At 34.2% G+C, this 21,018-nt stretch overlaps 2 protein-coding genes across 3 annotated transcripts; one reads left to right on the top strand and one right to left on the bottom strand.

Moving 5' to 3' along the window:
• The first annotated feature begins 1,327 nt into the window (after positions 1-1,327).
• Positions 1,328-2,549, top strand: LOC106672660 (exosome complex component RRP42). The gene is made up of 2 exons (XM_014404247.2): positions 1,328-1,438; positions 1,609-2,549. The coding sequence occupies exon 2, from the start codon at positions 1,619-1,621 to the stop codon at positions 2,474-2,476; it is 858 nt and encodes a 285-aa protein (XP_014259733.1). The 5' UTR covers positions 1,328-1,438; positions 1,609-1,618; the 3' UTR covers positions 2,477-2,549.
• A 1,533-nt stretch (positions 2,550-4,082) lies between these two features.
• On the bottom strand, positions 4,083-20,990 carry LOC106672677 (serine/threonine-protein kinase 3). 2 transcript variants are annotated; one of them, XM_014404287.2, is made up of 12 exons: positions 20,776-20,990; positions 11,271-11,351; positions 11,024-11,204; positions 10,723-10,950; positions 10,288-10,393; positions 10,013-10,225; positions 9,833-9,957; positions 9,581-9,776; positions 9,431-9,519; positions 9,066-9,131; positions 8,790-8,918; positions 4,083-6,201 (listed from the first exon to the last, which is right to left on the bottom strand). In XM_014404287.2, exons 1-12 carry the CDS (start codon positions 20,787-20,789, stop codon positions 6,043-6,045), a joined length of 1,587 nt encoding a protein of 528 aa, XP_014259773.1. In that variant the 5' UTR covers positions 20,790-20,990; the 3' UTR covers positions 4,083-6,042. The 2 variants fall into 2 exon arrangements, with proteins under 2 accessions (XP_014259773.1, XP_014259772.1); XM_014404286.2 differs by lacking the exon at positions 20,776-20,990 and adding an exon at positions 14,975-15,204.
• Positions 20,991-21,018: the final 28 nt, after the last annotated feature.

The raw sequence follows: 21,018 nt of genomic DNA, 5'->3' as shown, positions 1-21,018 counted from the left end.
CATATTGGCGTGTAAAAAAATAACAAAAATTAGTTACTGAATGCATCAAAAATCTCCAAAACCTGGGGAAATACAATAACCTGATATCTTGTGTACTAGGACAGGAAGGAATTTTGGGTAAAAAAAAGTAGACACTGGCCAGAGGGATAAACTGTAGAGGTGCTAGACAAAGTAAGCCCTAAAACGACGCTCACCATGACTGCAGACTTGCTGCTACAGTTAAAGAGGAGTGACTGTACCAGTCACTTACATCTGAGAAAACATTTACACAACATGAGCAGATTCAATGATCTTGTTTGAAAGTTAAGGTATGAGGCGGAAAACAGTCACCCATATAATCTTCAAATGTGAAGCAATCTCTTAATGGAGACGACCTGGGATAAAAAGAAAACCCAGGGAATGGAGTTGCAGCAACAACAGTCACTGTCCTAGTACACCTTAAGGGAAGGATCGAGTCGATTGCACTGAACTAAGGAAGTAGGACAATAAGCTAGAAGCTGTAGTGCTTGGCGATCAAAAAAGCCCAACTTACTAATATCCTTCATCATATCTTGTGTTAATTTGATCTTCCGACCCTCAGTTACTCTCCCTTACACTGGGGGGGGGATTAATACATACTTCATTATCGTAAAAAAAAGTACATTATAAAAAGTTTCCAGTTTTCTTTTTATTCATCACTGTGCTCAATTTTACATGTAGATATAATCTAAGTCTTTGGAATGTCTAAAAAACCGGAAGAAGTAAGGAATTCTCTATTAAAACAGGAGTAAAGTAAGGCTGTATCCTAAACCCCCTGTTGTTTTCCTTTACCTTAATTTTAGAGTTTTAGTGGATGAACTAATGTTAGGCATTCCCAGAATAGCAATATGAAGGTGGAGCAGTCTTAAGCTTTTAGTATTCTTTCACTCTCTGGTAATATACATCTGGACACCTATTAATCCATTCTTAAGTATAAAAAATGAAATATGATATGAGTTTTATCACTTTTATAGTAATAATTCGAAGTTAAAGTGAAACTGGATAGCTGAAAATAGATGTGTAACTCATTTTACATTAAGCTAAAATTACTATTACTTAAAAATTAGCTTATTTCTAATTATTATTATTGTTATTTTTTTAACGAGGGTTCGCAACGCCTAAACCGTTGCGGCCACCGACGCCCCCTCTAATAATTGTTATAAATTAAATTGTTAAATTAACAATTTAAGTATCACAGTTTTGAGTGTTGCGTGTCCCAATAATGGAGAACTTTCAACATAGAGTTCTTCCAGCATCATGATTCATGATCAGCATCATGATGATTGTTGCGTTGCAGCAACCATTGGTGAAAATCATAACCTCCTTGTTCGAGCCTGTCAACAGGCAACTTCATGAGCACATGGTTGTTTATACTCACCTCTTTGTAATTTTCAAATGAAATAAGAAATCTGTTAACGGGGTAGGCATTTTCAAATTTAAATTTAACTTTTTATGATTTTATACTAACAAGATACAACAGAATCGGTGCGTTTGTCTGATATAATTCTTTAAAGATTTAATAGACAAATGTACAAGCTGGAGTTTTTATGGAATATAAGTGTAATTTGATAAGCAACATCTTTTTTTCAGGTAATTCGAGATGGTTCTTCTCAGTCCTGAGGAGAAGATTTACATTGTACATGGAATCGAGGCTAACATGAGGGTGGACGGAAGGGAGCAGCTTCAGTTCCGGCCGATCGAGGTCGAGACCGGACTCATGCCGAATTGCATGGGCTCAGCCAGAGTGCTTCTTGGTAAAACTGATTTAATCGCTTGCATCTCAGTGGACACGATAACACCGTTGGTAGAGAGGCCTGATGAGGGCAAATTGGAATTTTACATCCATTTCTCTGGCATCACCTCACCCGAATTTGAAGGCCGTAAGGGTGAGCAGAAATCGGATCAGATCTCGACTATATTTAACAAACTTTACTCTAGCGTGCGGCTCAATAGCCTGTGTATTGAACCGCGCCTTAAGAGCTGGAAGCTTAACATCGACGTGTGCGTTCTATCGCTTGATGGAAACCTTTATGATGCAGTGTCTTTTGCAACGAAAGCCGCTCTTTCTAGCACCAACATTCCGAATATGATTGTAACGAATGAAGACAAAGGTGAGAAAGAGTTCAAAATATCGGAAGACCCGTCTGATACCTGGGTGCCTGATATTTCTGACATTCCTTGCTTCATAACTGTCTCCAAAGTTGGTGAATCATTCATCGTTGATGCGACCAGCAACGAAGAACAGTGCACTACATTCAGCTGTGTTGTCGCTGTCACCGAATCAGGTTTGATTCAAGCGACTCTCAAAGTCGGCCCGGGAAGCCTTCAGCCTGGTACTTTCCTCACAGCCTTGAACCAAGCTGTCGAAACTGGCTTGATCATGAATAAAGAATTGAAATCTATTCTGGCAAAGGAGTCAGAAATCGCATACAGAGAAACTGTCGGGTTTCTCAATTGAAAATAATGTAAATCTTTAATTTTGTATATTAATTTCTTATTTTTGTAAATAAAAATCAATTTTACCCAGAATTTCATTTCTTTAGCACTTTAATAGTTAATACCTTTGTTTTAACCACTTCATTAACATGTTGGCTGCAAACAAGTGTCTGCCCAAGGATGTTTTTTGTTTTTAACTGTTCTTATTTACTTGTTTGGATATTTATAATAATTAGTTATATTCTTATATATTATACAATCATATTTTTTATGCTTCCTCATTGCGTTAAAATAGATATTGTATAAATAAAACAAAAAATTGATATAATCAACCCAGATGCGACCAGACTTGGTGAAGCCTTAAGGAGGGCTGGAATGACATGGTAATGTTAAACGAGCTGGGGAACTAATCCACTCCACCGTCCTCGTCTGGCTAACAATGTGTTGGTTGTTTATTCCACCATACCTTTACCAAGCTAAGTTCTTAGAACTTACATTGAGATATTGCCAGTTCTTGCCAACACTTCATTGTTGCTCCCTTCAGATTGTCCATGGTGGAATTGTATGCATTGCAACATGCACTCGAGGTGATTCAAGACAATGGTGGATCTGCTTACCTTGAATGCACTGACTAAGTAAATGCAGTAACATCTGTTTGTGATGTCCTCCATTGACCCTACGTTCATGTTCTTGTTGGAGAGACCATAAACTGGAGTGTTTCAGGAAACTGGTCCATATATCCGAACGCTGGTTTGGTGGGTAACAAAAAGGTGGCTAAGACCAGGACGTCTCAACCTCCGGATTTAGCCACCGCAATAAAAAAAAACTATTAGTGGCATTGTTGGTGGGATTGATTATCCCCCTCATTAAGAATAGGCCATGCAAGATTGACATACAGACACTTTTGGGCCAAAGCTCGCATATAGAGAAAGGTTTCTCAATGTTCAAATAATTGAAGTGTACCATGCTTTGGTTCCATATAGAGAACGTGTAGGAATGCCACCCTATATGAGAACTGTACTTGAGCACAGCAGCAAGTGTTGGGCCCTATTTTTTATAGTTTACAGTGCTGATAGTTTTGTGTCACCTAGAGTAAAGGTATTTATTAGCCTGAAAGAATAATGAATGTGTGAGGGCCAATCGGCAGAATATTGATTGATGGGTGATGTAGGAATTCCACATTACTTAGTAAGGGGATGAATGCAAATAAGAAAGCATGTAATTAAGTGTATGAGTGAATTTAATAATAATGCAGAGGTCTAACCCTGGAGGGGTAATTCTCAAGTCTTGCCATTAATTCGCTGTAAAATATAAAAGCTTTATTGCCGATGTACTGTGTACATAAATCAATAACTATTTTTGACTTTTATCCATTTCCTTTTGACCCCAAAAAGTAACCATTTTTTAATAACGAGATTTTACTGGTGTATTTTCAGGCAATGCTGCTAAATAAAAATTTGTTAAGTTTTGAATGTAAAATTCGCTGAAGGTTTTAATGTTTTAATCTCTCTGCTGATCTTCATAATTCTCCTCTGTTTCCACCTTGGAATGTAGTGCAATACCACAGAGCTGTTCAACAAAATGTCACAACTGGGTTTACTGGTCAAGGGGTAAAAAATACAAACAAATAAAGCTCTCCGAGGCATCTGTACTCGTAATCTGTAATGTAAACAAGAGACAAACAGTGCTGATTTTCACATGGTCCTTTACAAAATAGGCTTTAAATATATAAGTAAAATATTATTGTCATGTTTTCACTTAGAACCTTAAAACACTCAAACAGCAACAATGTCAAACACAATGACTTCAATGTTTGGTATTAGTTATCTTTGCAATCATGTAATTGACACTATACCATCAATATCAAGTATCTCATGCATATTAAGATGACTGGTTATGTTGAATGTTGTTTATTAAAAAATAAATATATATTAGAGTTGATGATGGTAAGTGATCCTGTACCGTTCATCATAAATAACTATTGTATATGTTTTGTAACCAATAAAACTTATTATTTTCGGAAAACACATTGTTGGAAGAGAAAAGTACAGTAGTGTTCATTATTTTTTTATTTGCTGAATTAATCCACACAATATTAAACAAACATAAAAACTAAACGTAAAATATAAAGATTCCATATTATGCTGAACTAATTGTGGCTGTTTGAGCATTAAGGCAGGTAAAAATAAACTGGTGATAACTAATATGTATAATTTATTAATTTTTGTAGGAAAAACAATAAAAATATAAAAGATAACGATAAAAATTTGATGTTTTACTTTTCTTTTACAGACATTAATCCATAACATTTTAAAATGAAGTATTAACAACTGGCTTTGATTGAAACCAATTTTGATTTAAAACTTTTTGTCAACTTTTACAAAATAGACAAAACTAAGATAATATGGCAACTTATTTAAAATATTAAAATTTATAATCTCAACCATGTAAGTAAAAACTCAGCCATAACTACATTATTTTATTATTAATTACTATTATTTACACCGATTATTACTGGGCAGTTTTTAAATAATACAGTTTTAAAAATACATTTTAACAGACCTCTCCAGTCTTTGTATTGAGATGCAAATTTTTTATTTATTTTTAATTTTTACAAAATTTACAGACTTCGTTCTGTTTTCTAGATACAAAACTAATGTAACTATTTCTCTTTGTTTTATTTGTTAATCTTCTATATTTACAAAATACCTCTTTTTTTAATCATTATTTTAGAAATTATGACCATAAATCTAATAGTTGCAAGAGGAAAATACACTTCTGGTTCAGTAACAGTAGCGTTTTGTTTTTTAAATTATTTTTTATTACATTCAGTCATTTCAAATTGCTTGCAAGGCATCTGCTAAAACCCTCAATACTGACAACAATCCGAATGTTTTCACGCATACATTTGCAATACTTTCCTCAAAAGAAGATTGAATGTGAGAATCAGGGAAGGAAGTGTAGTTCTAAGTTTCGATAAGAGCTGACTAGCTGAAAATTCTTAGATTTAGAAATACTAAAATACTTGTTTGAGTTTTAAATCAAAACCCTTGATCCATCAAGAATCGTTTACAATCAACTAATAATGGAGTGACCATCACTCAGTAACCGTGCTCATTCATAATAATCTTATGTAAGTTAATAATTAAGAAACTAGTAAAGATTAAAACAGTATCCAAGATTGATCCTTAGCAATCAATAATAACAAGTTGCAAATATACGATTGTTGTATAAATTTTTAAGTGATAGATTCAAAATTTTAACCCTCAACACTTAAAAAATATTCATTCATATATATATTCATTTATCTATATTTATGATCAAAAATTTTAAAATAGAAATACTTAAAAACTTTTTTTTAATGGTATTGAAATTAAATAAGATTGCACTATTCTTTGTCTGTTCAAATACAGGGAAACAGAATGCAGAAAAACAGAATTTATCACAGTTTTCAACTAGCAGAATATACAAAAATATTTACCCTAGAGAAATATTCAATGAGCCGTTCCTCGGGATTTACCAAAGGATTTAGTTTCAACTGAAAACTGTGAGAAGAAAAATAAAATCCTTTTATGTATTCTTTGAAGCTCAAAAGTTCTGCTGGCGCTTCCTTTTCTGGTCCATCGCATCTAGGATTGGCTGCCTCTTTGTCTGGTACAGTCGCCTCAGCTCATCTATCTCCCGTTCCATCTCTGAATCCAGAGTCGACATCCTGTGCTGAAGCTCTTCGTAACTCAGACATTTTAACTAAAATTAAATGAGAAAATTTAGTAAAAAAAAAATGAGTGGAAAGATTAAGCTTTTCATAACCTTTAATGATTAATATTGCTTCACAAAATTGATATTAAATCATATTTTCAACATTAATTCATTATCAATTGACTGCACTAACTTCTATTTTTTTTTTTTTTTTTTTTGAAAATTTAATTTCAATTCATTCTACATGGACGCTGTCCTATTATTAAAATTTGTTATTCGCTTCTATATTTAAAAACAAAAATGTATTTGGAGCTGCACTGAACAAAATAAAATTACTATTTCGGTGTCAATTTGATCAACAGATCATGATGATGTTAAATTTCACTGACAAAGGCTACAGGCATGGGATCTCTGATAATGACTTAACTAGATAGAAAAATGTAGTGACATGTTCAAGAATCAAGGTTGTAAGGAGAAAAAATATCAGTTTTTCTGCCTTTGTTATGCCTGTATTTCAAACTTATTCTATATAAGCAAATTTTATTAATATAATAATTTTTTTTAAAATCTAGGATAAAAAAAATAAGTAAGATTATATTAAATAAAATCATATAATAAAAAATTACTTTCTTGGATGAGTAGAGACTTTTCCCCCAGAAAATTAAACTATCGTTGTTTGTTGTATTCCTACTCCTGAACAAGAAGAAACAATAGTTTAATTTTCCGGAGAAAAAGGACCTCTCTTTCTTATTTACATACCATTCATTCAGTAAGAACAATGGAGTATTCAATATTCCTCCATCACCATTTCTCACCTATTATTAAATTAATCTAATTGAGAATCGATGGGGTACTCAATATACCAAGGGCCCTCTCACACTACACAATCACACCAATAAATATATTCACTCTCAACACATGCTAGGGACCCAAAACTATTAGTACTATTTACAATAAAACAGCCTTGTTTCTTCCAAGAATCGGAAGAAAGGACCCACATACTTGCTACCATGGTCAAGTACATTCTCACATTGGGTTGCATTCCTACGTGCTCCATATAGATATGAGCCAAGAAATTGCCCCCTTCAATTAGATGGCACAAATTGAGCAACCTTTCTCTACATAACGGACAAGTGGGCTTTGGCCCAAAAGTGTCTGTGTGTCAACCTTGTATGGCCTATTCTACCAGACCCTTCTTTTACGAGTCAGGTCCTCTGAAGGCTTCCTATCTACAGTGCTTTTGATAAACCACCAACACTGCCACTTTCTTTTAATCATGTTTTTTTATTATATTTTTAGCAGGGTGACCGGATTGTAGTGGTTAAGTCCGTAGGTTGGGACATCCTGGCCTATTCGTTACCTTTCAGCTCTATGTGTCCAGGTACCCAAGCAACAACCACAGTTTTGCTGAAACTTGCCAGTTCATAGTATTTCTCCAACAAGAACATGTTGATAGGATTGACTGAGGACCTGTCACAGTAACTACCCCGAGGGAGTCGATGCAGACGAGTAAGCAGAGCCACAACCCTCTCGAATCACCTTAAGCACATGCCAAATCACATAAAATTCTGCCGTGTAAACATTATTGTGCAGTGGGAGAGATCCCAATACACACCCTCACTGGTCATCTGTGAAGAAGAGATGAAATTTGGTGAATCTCGATGAAAGTTTCAACAACTTAGCTTTATGGTGAAACAGACGACGACTAAGATGGCGAGATCAATCTGGACAAGAATGGCTGGAAGGACCCAATGCGGAATTGGGTGTTACCCAGCTTGAGTACTGTTCCAAGAGTCATCCCTGCCCTTCCTAAGGCTTTGTCAAAGCATATTCCTAAGGGCCGTGTCCAGGTCTTAAGTTGCTCGTATATTCAGCTGTTCACGACGATTTGCAAAAGCATTTGCCCAGAATAGAACAGGGACTGCCGGATGAGGGTCTTTTGGTGTTTGTAACTGTTTATATTATTATTATGCAAGTCTTTATGACTAAATGTAAGATATTTAACATGATATAAACGTGTACTTTTAACATTTAATACAATCTTACTTACTATTTTTTTATCCTAGATATAAAAACTCAACTGATTTATTGCAATACGTCCAAAAAAGTACCTTTGAACATATTTTATTTAATATAATTCTGCTTATTCAAGTGCTAGATAAAAAACAAAAAACAAATTGGCTTATAATACAGAATAAGATTGAAATACATGCACAAAAAAGGCAGAAAAACATATTTAAAAAAAAATCAATTAATTTTTTCCTCAGTTCCAATGGGCATTAGCAAGAATAATTGGGCACGCAAATTCGGTGATACCACAATGGTAAATTTCCCTTGAAATTTACTAAAAAAATCTAAACATTATTTTGTTGTAAGTATATTTAAAAATAAATGTAAATAGACATTTCTTAGCCCCTTCATGGAATCAGTTTCTAGGAAAAATACTAGTAATAAAAAAAAGTATATTGGCTTACTCAGATCAGAATACAACAAATATAAAAGCGCAAAACCTAAAAACTTTTTACCTACGCTATAAAACTCATGCAATTTGATAAAACTTATAAAAATTAAAATAGTTACATCCTTGTACATGAATTGCAAACATATAATGAAATAACAAAAAGAAATGTACATACAAACTCAAAGTCGCCATCCATAAAAGCTGAATGGAACTTAAACTGATGTGAATCCGAAGGGTAAAGCGTTTCATCCCTCTGGCTCTGCTCAGTCATATTTACTACGGATGCCCGCCTTTCGTCTAAATCCTGTTATTAAAACAGCAATACAGCTACCAACAATCATATAAACAAAAAAACAAAAGGAAAAATTTCAAAAATATTATGGCATGCACTTTCTGAACATGCAAGTCATGCTTCGGTTAATAAATGCATTTTTTCTAATTAACTCCGTACCTGGGATATATGAGTCATTGACTGCACATCACCTTGCATCAGTTTTGCATTGACCTGACCATTCGCCTGTTTTAATAAGTTTAATTAATTAATGATTATGTTAATGAGGGACATTATATTTTTTTACAAAATCTTATAAAAAGCTTATTAATGATTTTTTAACCTCTAATTGAACTTCCACCAATTTATAACTTCACAAACACTCAATAGCAAATGAGTATTTTTGGTTATGTATATATAGGAAAAAAGTATTATAAGAATAGTTATCACCATCATTTTTTTCTCAATTTTTATTACAATACTTCTAAATTAATTGAGATTGGTTAGTTTTTCCTAGCAAATTGTTAAATATTAAACAACAATACCATTATACTCTCAGCTTCCTTTTTATCAAAGTGATCTAAGAACAGTGGTCTATATTTTTTTCCGGATTCCCCTGGGCCTGTGTCATGTCCTAAAACAGATTTTTTTTTACAATGATTACACTTATTTTTAAAACATCAGAGACAACATACTTTTCATTGTACTTTCATCTTCTGTGTCACTATTGATCACCATAGTGCCGAGACCTTCTGCTAGGGAGTTATTACCCTTGACAAGTGTCTTATCACTTTTTAATGTTCCATCGAGATCCCTATCCGGAACAAGGGTTGCACTATCGACATCATCGTAGTGAACAAGAGTACCACTGTTATTTCCTCCTTCATCATCCTGTAAAAATAAACGTAAGTAACCACAATTTAATGGATATTTTCTTCATGGCTTACAGAATCGGTCACAGCTTGTTTATGAAGAGCGGTATTTGCAGCGCTAATTCTTGAGTTTTGATTCTCCCTGATTTCCCTGGCCTCCAGAATCATTCCGTTGAGTATACTTGGAGGTTTGGCATTTCCTGAATTACAGTTTTTATTAGTATGCTTCCATAATCGATAATTATGTTTCATTACCTATAAATTCATGTTGTAGCATTTCCGTCGCAGTCGCCCTTTCTTCTGGGTTTTTAACTAGGCATCTGGAGACAAAATCGATGAATTCAGGACTCCACTGGTCAGGCTCTCGGAAAGAAGGAGGAGGTTTAGTCGGTATCATAAATATCGCACGCATCGGGTGGATATCACCATACGGGGGTTTTCCTTCAGCCATTTCCAAAGCCGTAATTCCTGCCAAACCAGACAGAATTCTATTAATGTTCCATAAGAAATGTGGAATCCAAAATCTTTACCTAAACTCCACATATCAGCAACACAATCATATCCAATTTCTTGAATAACTTCTGGCGCCATCCAAAACGGAGTTCCAATGACTGTATTTCGTTTTGCCATTGTGTCCTATTAAATTAAAATTGATAAACAAAAAGAAAATTAAATAACACAGACAAAAGAGAAGCAATCAACACGATAGAACAGAAAGATTTTGGACGTAATCCTGAAGAATATTTTTTTTTTAAATTGTTTTTAAAATCATTTAAACTTAATAAAATAATGTATTTAATTTATATTTAGAGCTTTTTTTGCTGTCACAATTCCCACTGGCTTAAAAAAAAAGTTTTTTATATAAGAGGTAAAATCTTTATCCTCAAATAATTTATTACAATTCAATTTTTTATTTAAATTTATTACTCGCAATTTGTTCAAAATGAGACCAAACAAGTACTTACAGTAAGCTGGCCTGCCACACCAAAATCTGCGAGTTTTGCATGCCCTTCTGTATTGAGTAAGATGTTGCCAGCTTTGATGTCTCGATGTATTTTCCTCCTTAGGTGAAGGTATTCTAGGCCTTTCAGTGTATCACAAAGAATCGTCGCTATTTCATCTTCAGTCAGTGTTTTCTTCCTAAGTCTCATTATGTCAGAAACAGACCCTGCTCCACAATATTCCATTACAATCTTTAACAGAAAAAAAGAGTTAAAATTAGAAAATTTTATTTGCGTATTAAATTTTATTTGTGTATTAAATTACCCAGAGATCAGTGTTTTTGAAATAAGATCCGTAATATTTAACAACATAAGGGCTATCACATTGTTGCATAATGGATATTTCTTTTATTATTTCTTGTAAATCCGTATCAACAGGTACTTGTTTAATGGCCAAAACCTGGCCGGACTCTTTATGCAAAGCTTTATAAACACTTCCATATGAGCTGAAAACATTACAGTTAAAGTATATGTCTTTTTGTTTTAAAATAATATAGGAAACTAATAATTACCCTTCTCCCAGTTTGCATATAATGTCAAACACTTCTTCAGGCTGCCTTGTTAAACTTTCTTCAGACAATTTTTTCAGCTCACTAGAGTACAATAAAAATCAAGTTATTATACAAAGAAATAAATTAAGTAAACTAAATGGCTAACTTAAAAATTTGCATTTTTTTAAATATCAGCTTTTATATTTAAGAGAGAGATGAGCAAGTGGCAAATTTTAGGATAGCTTAAGCCATAAGAGGAATCACAGCCATCTACACTCTTAAGATAAGCTAATCTTGTCTAGCTGATTGAATTCTATAGATGTTCTTTTACATTATTATTTTTTAACAAAATTGGGAGGTCCGGATAGCCCACGTGTAACATAGTCCAGGATTAAGAAATACTCCGAAGCACAAATGTCTATTTATTTATTTAACAAAATTAAAAAAAAAAAAAAAAAACCTAGGATAAAATGAATCTATACTGCGCCTCTCACCTTTTCTCCATAAACTTAAAATAAGAGAAAACTGTCAAGCAGATGCCACACAAACTTCAAGCTACTAATATGCATGACAGTTATGTTCTACGGGTTAGCCTATCTTACTAATTTCTTTAATATTTGGTACAAACTTTAATCTAAACAAAAATATTTAACCACCATCTTTGAACATCTCCTCCTTAAAAGACTAATTCCCGTATTCAACTGTGAAAATTTAATTCCAAACCATCAATTTGCATTCTGATCCTTCCATTCTACTGTTCACCAGTGCTTCAGAGTAGTCAACATGACATCCTCGGTTCTAGAAAACCAACAATATTGCTGAGCCATATTTGTATGTTACAGTACCCTTCAACAGAATGTGGCACCCCGGCCTCCTTCACAAGTCATAAATGTATCCTCCCTCACACCTACCATCTCATCCAGAAGACTTTCCTCTCAGATTGATTATTTAAAATGAGAATCAGATCGATTTTTCATCCGTCACACCAATCAAAGCTGGCATTCTACAAGGAAGTATCCTAGGTACAATACTCTATACCATATACACTGCTGACATACCTACACATCTAATCACATAACTTACAACCTATACGGACAAAACTACAATCCTATCTACACAATCCAATCAATCCACATCTGAACCTTATTACCGACTGGTGCACTCGGTGGTGTATCAGGTTGAACGAGAAAAAGCCAAGAAGTAACATTTATGATCAAACTGAAGAACATCAGAATACAAACAAGGTAAAATCTCTATCCAACCAAGTCTGCTATCTTACATAGCAGACGTACCCCATACAACATTAAAAAGACAACTTAACAAAAGATATGAACTACTCAGACACCTTCTGGGACTAAAATCAACACTAAGCATACAAAAAAACTAACCACTTACAAACAAAACATTCAAAAAACCCATTTGTGAAGGAGCTGATCCGAATACGCTTCCTCAATTTCCACCCTAAACTATCTCTCTACTCTAACCCACTAGCTCAAGCTCAAATTCAACGCCCCACCATTATAATCCTTCAAGTTGCCTAAAATTACAATACCCTTATGACTCCTATCTTACCCTCCTAACTAAATAAAAGAGTTCCAGCATTGGTTGGTTTCTCTCCCCTCTGTCTCCTAGTCTGGTAATAAATTATCTATTATGTCTATTTGTTCAGTGTATATTTATTTTGTACAGACAGCAACAAATAAAATTAATTTTAAACATATATCAAATTTTAATAACATTAAAAAAATAAGCGAATTTTAAAAGTAATAGATAAATCATAATTTTTAAATTGTTTTATCAAACAAATTCTTGTTAATTGCGTATTTTCTTCATTTTGTTAGTAAGTTTTATAGTGTAAGTGGTCTTTTTGACCTAAAGTTCTACTCGTAAGCTCGTGATTTTTGAGCAGAATGGGTTTTCCAGTTGTGTTTTCCTTCGAGTTGTTATGGCAAAGCAAGAAAATCGACCTTCTTGCTTTCATTAAATATGAATTCGACCGTTTTAACTTTAGCGCCGTTCCCTTTTTAATATTCAAGGGGGTGCTTATTCAAACTCTTTCACGTCCAATGGCCCTTTCTTCCTCGAGGGGGTATTTTTAGATACGGGTGAGAATCAAGCGTTCAGTTTCATAAGGAAACTAAATAACAAAAACCTTCCTTTGCACAAAATATAAATTGTATGCTTTCCTCTAAAGAGCTCAAGCCTGCAGTTGAGCAGTCTACCATCATTTTGGCCCGCTAGATCAAGCATTTCGGCTTCTCGTAGTTTTCAGTGGTAGGTTTGTGGGTTATTTTAACAGTTGTGTCCCTTATACATTAGGCATAACACACAGGCCGATCAAAACAGCAAGGATAAAAAGACAAAAATAATCGGAAATGACCAAAATATTAAATATAAACGAATGTTTAAATGTCCGAAATTCGCAACCTCGATCCTAAGAAATTGATGTTTATGTTTGAAAAGCTAAAACCGTATAATTTCCACAGATTTCTGCTATTTGATCGATTATCGCCTCAAAAAATAAAACAACACGTTTAAAGTAAAAAGAGAGGGATTGACAAGTAAAGATTAAATCCAAACAATTGCAGTGTTTTCATTTTTGATATACAAGCGTAAGTTTAACAGAAGCTTATTAACAAGAGCGAGATTTTCCGATAATCTAGCCTGCCTAGTCTTGCAGTTTTGTACGTCAATACGTTTTTGTGCGTAGCATCAAGGATATAAGCAGGGCGAGGAAGATGCACAGACTAAAACGATCAAGCTGCATTGTATTGCCTTACAATACAACCTGTCTATTAGATAATATTGAATCTTTAACACCTCTGCAATCACAAATCAATAAACAAATCTCTTAACTATTTATGTAATAAATGTCAGACGCCCTTTAGTTTAAAGCAATCCACAACTGAAAGTGTGTAAATGACCAAAACACGAACTTATTCTATTCTTAAATCATCTATTCCATGACAAACGTGACTCCGCTATGGAAAAGCTTCTGAACGTTTGTTGGGGTGAATTAATGAAAACTTCCACACTTATCAGTAGTCTAGGATCAAAGAAAAATGCTTTCTATGACAAAAAAATATGTTTATGTTTTTATTTAATCCTAAACCGTCGCATAGTTGGACAGTGACAGCCGATTCAATTATAGCAGCGTGTTGTTGACGTCAACAATTTTGACAAACGGACCTGATTTCATAACAACTTTTATCTTCGTAGGGGACAAGGATACAGATTGCAGCCTTGCAGTATTGATGTTACATACCAGAAGAATGAAGCCCGCTTCCTTTCCTCGCCATTAACTCTAACTATTTGTGTATCAAATACAATGTCAGGCGTGCTTTAACATTAACGACAACTAGGGTGGTGAAATGACCAAAACCCGGACTTATTCTCTTACGTCATCTATTCCATTATGAACGTGACTCCGGGTTATGGAAAAGCTTCTAAACGTTTGTGGACTATGAAAGGGTGAATTATAAGCCCCTAAAGACTTTCACACTTTTGAATAGTCAAGGATCAAAGAAAAATGCTTTCTATGACAAAATAAATGTTTGTTTTTAACTAATCCTGCACCGTTGCATAGTTGGACAGTGACAGCCGATTCAATTATAGCAGCGTGTTGTTGACGTCAATAATTTTGACCAACGGACTTGACTTCATAACAACTTTTATTTTCGTAGGGGCCAAGGATGCAGGCGTTGATCTGCATTGATGTAACATACCCAGTTGGACGAAGTCGTGCACGCCTCCTTTCCTTGCACGTGTCGCACGTCATCCCGGGGACGGAAACACCGAAGATGCCTCCTTTGGCGAAGATCAACGTCCCGTCGGAGTTCATCACCTCGCACTATTGACAACTCGCGCCTTTCCGTTGAACCGGGAACTCAAATATTTTTAGTCACATCCCAGAGCAATAAAAATGACGAGGGCGAAAGAACCGAACAAATCGGCGGCTCTCAGAATAGTAGTCGCAGGGTCGCCCCTTGGAACGGGCCCAATCAACCCAATCTGTTCCTATATTTTCTTGGCAAATGGATAAAAACACATTACTTTCTTTAAAAGGAAACGAAACTATCGCTTTTTGTCGATAGCACGAAACAATTACAGTATATGTGCCAATTTCATTATAAGTATATATTTTTTATATTTTAATTTAACTCATCACAAACTTTTTTTTTTTTTTTTAATCACAAACTTAATTGATTATTTACGCTTCAGTCAAAAAACGGGTCAAAGGACTTGCACTCTTCGCACTCTCGGGATGACTGGCCGTTCATTTTCACATGAAAGGTCCGCAATCTACCATTCTTGACTGCAAAATCACTTCCGCCAAAAGCCCACGGTAACGTTTTATCAAGCAGGATAGCGAACTCTTTGAGGATCGAGAGTTCTAGTATATGCTTCGTTGTGACTACCTGACATAATTTCAGCAGAATATTCAGGTTTTTCCCGTTTGAAACTACAGTGTTCTCTCCGTAATCCGAACTTCGGTCCTCCGAATATTCCAGTGCTCTTAATTGGAAAAAAATTCAAGAAGTTGAGAGTGAGTGAGAATGAATGAATATTATTTTATTAAAAAAAAAATCTGACAACATTTGGGTCGCGAATGACTTTTATTACAATTAACAAGAAACAAAGAGTGTGAGTGTGTGTGAGAGAGAGAATGAGAGCGAAAGAGAGATAAAAATCTGGCAAATTTGAGTCGTGGATGACTATTATTACAATTAACTATTATTAATTACGATTAAGAGTGAAAGTGAGTGTGTGTGGGCGTTTTTCTCCGTGTGTGAATGAATATTGTTTTGTTTAAAAAAAAAAACTAGCCTATTTAGGACGTGAACGACCTTTATTACAATTAACGAGAAACAAATAGTGTGAGTGAGTGTGAATGAATGAATATTGTTTTATAAAAAAAATGTACATGGAATAATAAATAACACACCTGGCCGGTTAATTATCAAAAATTTCAATAAATTTGTATTATTATTATCTATTTAGACAAATATATATTTTTTAGAAATAGAAAAATTCTCTCATTTTTATTTTTCCTATTATTTCTTCTTTCAGAAATAATTCTATAGATATCTACCTAGAGTTGAATTTGTTGTTTTTAAAAATCTTTATATAGAATAAACTTGTGCTATTAGACTTTAAGAATTTAATTCACAAACCGACTTTATTGAGAAAAAGATCAAATCTACATGTCAATTCAAAAAAATAAATAAGAGTTATTAAGCCCTGAATAAGGAGAAAATCTACGAAAGCTCGACAAAAGTGACTGTCTCGGTTGTTTGTAAATAACCGAAGACTTTACATCGGCCTTTTGTACAATTTTGACGAATTTTATTATCTCTCCCCCGTTCGACTGCGACGGAAGTGACTACAGAAAAATCGGCTTTAAATATGAAAAATCTAGAACATAAGAAAATTATCAGTAAGGAATATCGACCAGCATTTTTGGTTTAGATGTGAATCAGGAATGTGGTCCGATGAATATAAGTTTATATAAATTTGCCAAGCATATATCGCTTTCCTCTGGGCAAATTTATGAGGTAACTCGTTATTCTTTTTGTTTAAGAAAGAGGTGTTTTTAAAAAATTATTAAAGTTCTAAATGTTTCTTGTAAATAATTGTTATTTTAATGACGGTTTGATCACTCAGGTCCGCTTCTTCTCGTCGTGCTACACGACCGATGTTTAATTTATAATCAAATAGTTTAAAACGCTAAATTTTGTAAGAAAATCAAAAAATTTTCCAGCCTCGGCATTGCATAGTGCAAGACGCTACTTTGAATTTTTTTACTCCAAGTCCAAACGTTTACAAATAATTTTTTGACAACAATCTAGGTCTAAATAAACGTGGGAGTCCTTCCTCACTTTTTGTTTCCAATTCCTGCGTTTCCTGAAGAAGGGTGCCAAAGGACGTATTCCCTTATTTGTCTAGATAACGACACGAATATACGTTTGAAACTATTATTAATAGAGAAACTATTTAGGTTGTATGGAACCATTTTTCATGTAGGATGTATTTTTTTTTTTTTTTTTTGCGAAGTGCGACAAATTAGTCATAACAAATGTTCGTGACATTGAAAATTTCCTTCAATAAAAATTAACTGATTATTTAAGTAATATAAAATTTAACTACCATAATTAATATGAATATCTTATATAAACAAGCATACTTCTTTTTAAATTACACTTTCCTAAAACGTCTTAACATGTTTTATGCTACCATAATTCATATGTGAATATTGGCCTAGAGGGGGAAAAAACGAGAGATGAAAATTGCAAAAAAATTGATAACTTTTCTAATATGCAATATTTTATTATTTCTAATAAATAAAAATATTTTAAAGAGAAACAAACTCAACTTGAATCCATAGGCTCCTAGTCTTTGCTATAATGAATAGCTCATCAGTTAATTTCTTTGAAAACATTTCAATTCTTGTGGAGGTGAATTGCATCACCTGCCGGTTTCTCCTTGAGCAACTCTTGTTAATTATTTGGCACATTTACGTTGACAACCACACAAACAAAACAGGGCAAACAAAAAGTTTGGACAACTCGACAATGATTGGGTAGAAATTTGTTTTCTTCCCTCAAGTGTACTAGTGTACATAAAGTGAGAGAGATGAATTCACTGTAAATAATTCTTGAGTAGGAAAAAAAATACATTTCAGGGTGCTACAATTTTCAACTACATATTCGTTCAATTTAACTCCCAACCGTGAACATACACCACTAATGCTTAGGTCTGATATCAGACAACACATGATACTGATGTGTATACATTAAATTTTGAAGAACAGGGACACAAACAATAAAATACAGGAGCTAAAAAAACTTACTTCAGGGGAAGAAATAAATCAATCAACACCAGTTGATTTAATTATTATAATTATTTGAGCACCATGGTATTTAATGTAATGTTTATATACTTTAACAACTCTGCAGTAGTTGCTGTCACATATCAATGTTAATTGAGCCACATCAATTTTTTAAATGTGGGTGTGATTTGTATCTTTTTTTTAATTAGATCAATTGTAGTTTGGTTGTTTCTGATCATCCTGGTTTCGATATCCACCACTGAAGATGAAGTAAGGCTGAAACGCATCTGACAGACCAGATCAGGAAGATCAGAACCAACCAAAATACAGGTTCATCATCCCTCAGACTCAAGAATAAATTTGTATTTATTGACTACCTCTATGCAAATATATCAGTGAAAAGTGCTTTTAGATTAAATTCCTAGGTGTTCTTCAGTGCTGTCTTGACTCTCAATGTTACTAAGGTTTCAGTCATAGAAGACGTTCCCATCTGCTTCTTGCAGGCACTGACAAATATTTTTCTTAGATTGCCTATTTTTCAGGTATTTCAATTTATCTTTCTACATTAGTTACAGGTAATCAACAGCTATCATAGTCAAAATAATAATAATAAATAATGTTTTGTTTACTTCCTTTATTTACTTTTGTACTGATTAATCCTATTTGCATATATTATGCCCTTCCATTCTGCTAAGCCTAAAGATCTCTTTCAGTTAATCTTTTTCCTTTGTTGATTTCGTCTGATATTATTCTTATTCTTAAATCTTTTTCAATGGTTCCAGTCAGGCATTTGAGTGAGTATGATAGCGTCAGGCTTCAATTCGCATGTGAATTGGATACTGGAAGATAAGGAACAAATTTTTTTTTACAGATGAGGTGAGAGTTGGCCTCAAATATTCAGATGGGCATAATTTCATATGGAGAAGCACAGGAGAAGGTACACCCAATGCCGTGTGGTTCCTCAGGTGGCATCCATGGTGGGTCAATGATGTTGTGCGGTGGCATTTCCTTAGACCTCGCACCAAATTGGTTGTTATGCAGGGTAGTTCCCTAACTTCACTGAGGTACTTACAAAACAATCGAAGAACATGCAGTGCCATTTGTCGCACATCGATGAGAGATTGTTGCTAATGCAGGATAATGCCAGGCCTCATAGAGCACAAATTGTGGATGACTACATGAATTAGGTTGGAAGTGAATGGATGGTATGACCAGCTCGAAGTCCAGATTTGAACCCAATCTAACCAATTTGGGGCTAACTTAAGCGGACTTACTTTTGACAGCGAAATCCAGGTCTGAATATTCTAGAATAGTAATAAACGGCTGTTCTTGATGAATGGGAAAAAATTTCTCAGAACTTTACCAGAAATCTTTTTTAAGAAATGCAGACTTCGGAGGCAAATGTATAGATGCCAAATGGTAGAAAGAAGCCTATGCAGTTATTGCCAAGAAGAAGAAGAACAAACAGTGGAACACATCTTCAGGTGGTGCGAAAACCTATGCAGGCTGATTCCTAATCTTGGAAGGGAAAAGGCGAGGCCTGAAGGGTACGGGGGCCCTTGAAAAAGCTTTGGGGTCTGGTAAAAGCCTTCAGCTTAATGAGGAACTCTAGATTAAAAAAAAATTGAAGATTTTTACAGACCAATACTGGTAGAGGTAAACCGGCCGGCTTCTGTCTAATCTAATCTATCTTAGACAAGTCAGATAGGATAATTCATATTGTTTTATATAATTGTTCTCTTTGTGTACATCTCTACTGTTCTAACAAAAATGCCATCAAATTTTTTCTTCTCTCCAGTAGATGGAAACAACTACAATTTGTAATGCTATCTATCTGTTTATTAAGTGTCGTAACAGAAATTTCTCCCTGTTTTTACTACACACGAAATTAACTCCCTTGTAATTGTCATTAATATTAGCATCTAATTGGATTGACCATTCTGTTTTACCGAAGAAGCTTTCGGGTGGCAATCAGAATTTTGGATTCAAACATAAACTCCACTAAATCACTGTACATATTTCTATTTTGTAGTTGTTATGATCAGTTTGATCAGCCAATCGTCTGATAGACGTATTTTAGCTTCTTGTAAGCAACCCGACTGCAGGTTTCTCATAGCACAGACCTCAAGAGAAAATCTCACCATGATATGTGTAAATACTGAGATCAATTTATCAACGTAAGACGAAATTAAAATACTGATAGATCTTGGAAAAGTTCAACGATACTACTAATCACTGTTTGAACAGCAAAAACTACAATGTAACTTTTAACAATTAAAAATAACGAGTAAAAATAAAAATTCTTTTCTCCAATTCATGACAATGGATGACTTAATTTCTAAATATAACACAGGAATGTTTATTTTTTATATATTTTCTCGAAATCCACCAAGGTATCGAGAACTATTCTTATCAATTGTTGATAAGTGGTTCGACTGTTGTTTGATAATAAAACGTTAGCACGACAAATGAAAGTCTAAGTTTGACAAATTACGAGACAGTAAATTATATATTTGTACTGATAATTAACAAATTATTTTAATAATAAAAAAATGTCAGGATTTGTTTGTTTTTATTGAAGAGACGAAGATGTCTTGTTTAAGGCTCGACGACTCCCAGCGGATGAAGATTTCAATTGATAATTTCCTTATTTTCAGAGAAGAGGAATCGTAAAAGAATTCCCACAGCCGGGCTTACCTTTTGGAAGACATATCTGCACTGAAGAATGAAGATCTGTCCGGGTTTTTTTTCGAGAATGAGAGGTGAAATAAAAAACTATTATCAACACAAATACGGAGCAAAAAAAGAAAAACCAGCCCTTTTAACCGTCCGTATTTACATTTTTGCCGGGCTGGTAGTGAAATTAAACACGATTAAAAATAAAGGTCGAGCCCCCCTAAAAAAATTAACGACTCGACTGAGAAGCTTGGTTAGGTTTCG

Source organism: Cimex lectularius, unplaced genomic scaffold, assembly GCF_000648675.2.
Source record: "Cimex lectularius strain Harlan isolate CLEC.00 unplaced genomic scaffold, Clec_2.1 scaffold385, whole genome shotgun sequence".
NCBI classification, from domain to species: domain Eukaryota; kingdom Metazoa; phylum Arthropoda; class Insecta; order Hemiptera; family Cimicidae; genus Cimex; species Cimex lectularius.
The sequence above is the reverse complement of the archived record's forward strand: the minus strand, read 5'-3'. Positions and strand labels throughout refer to the sequence as shown.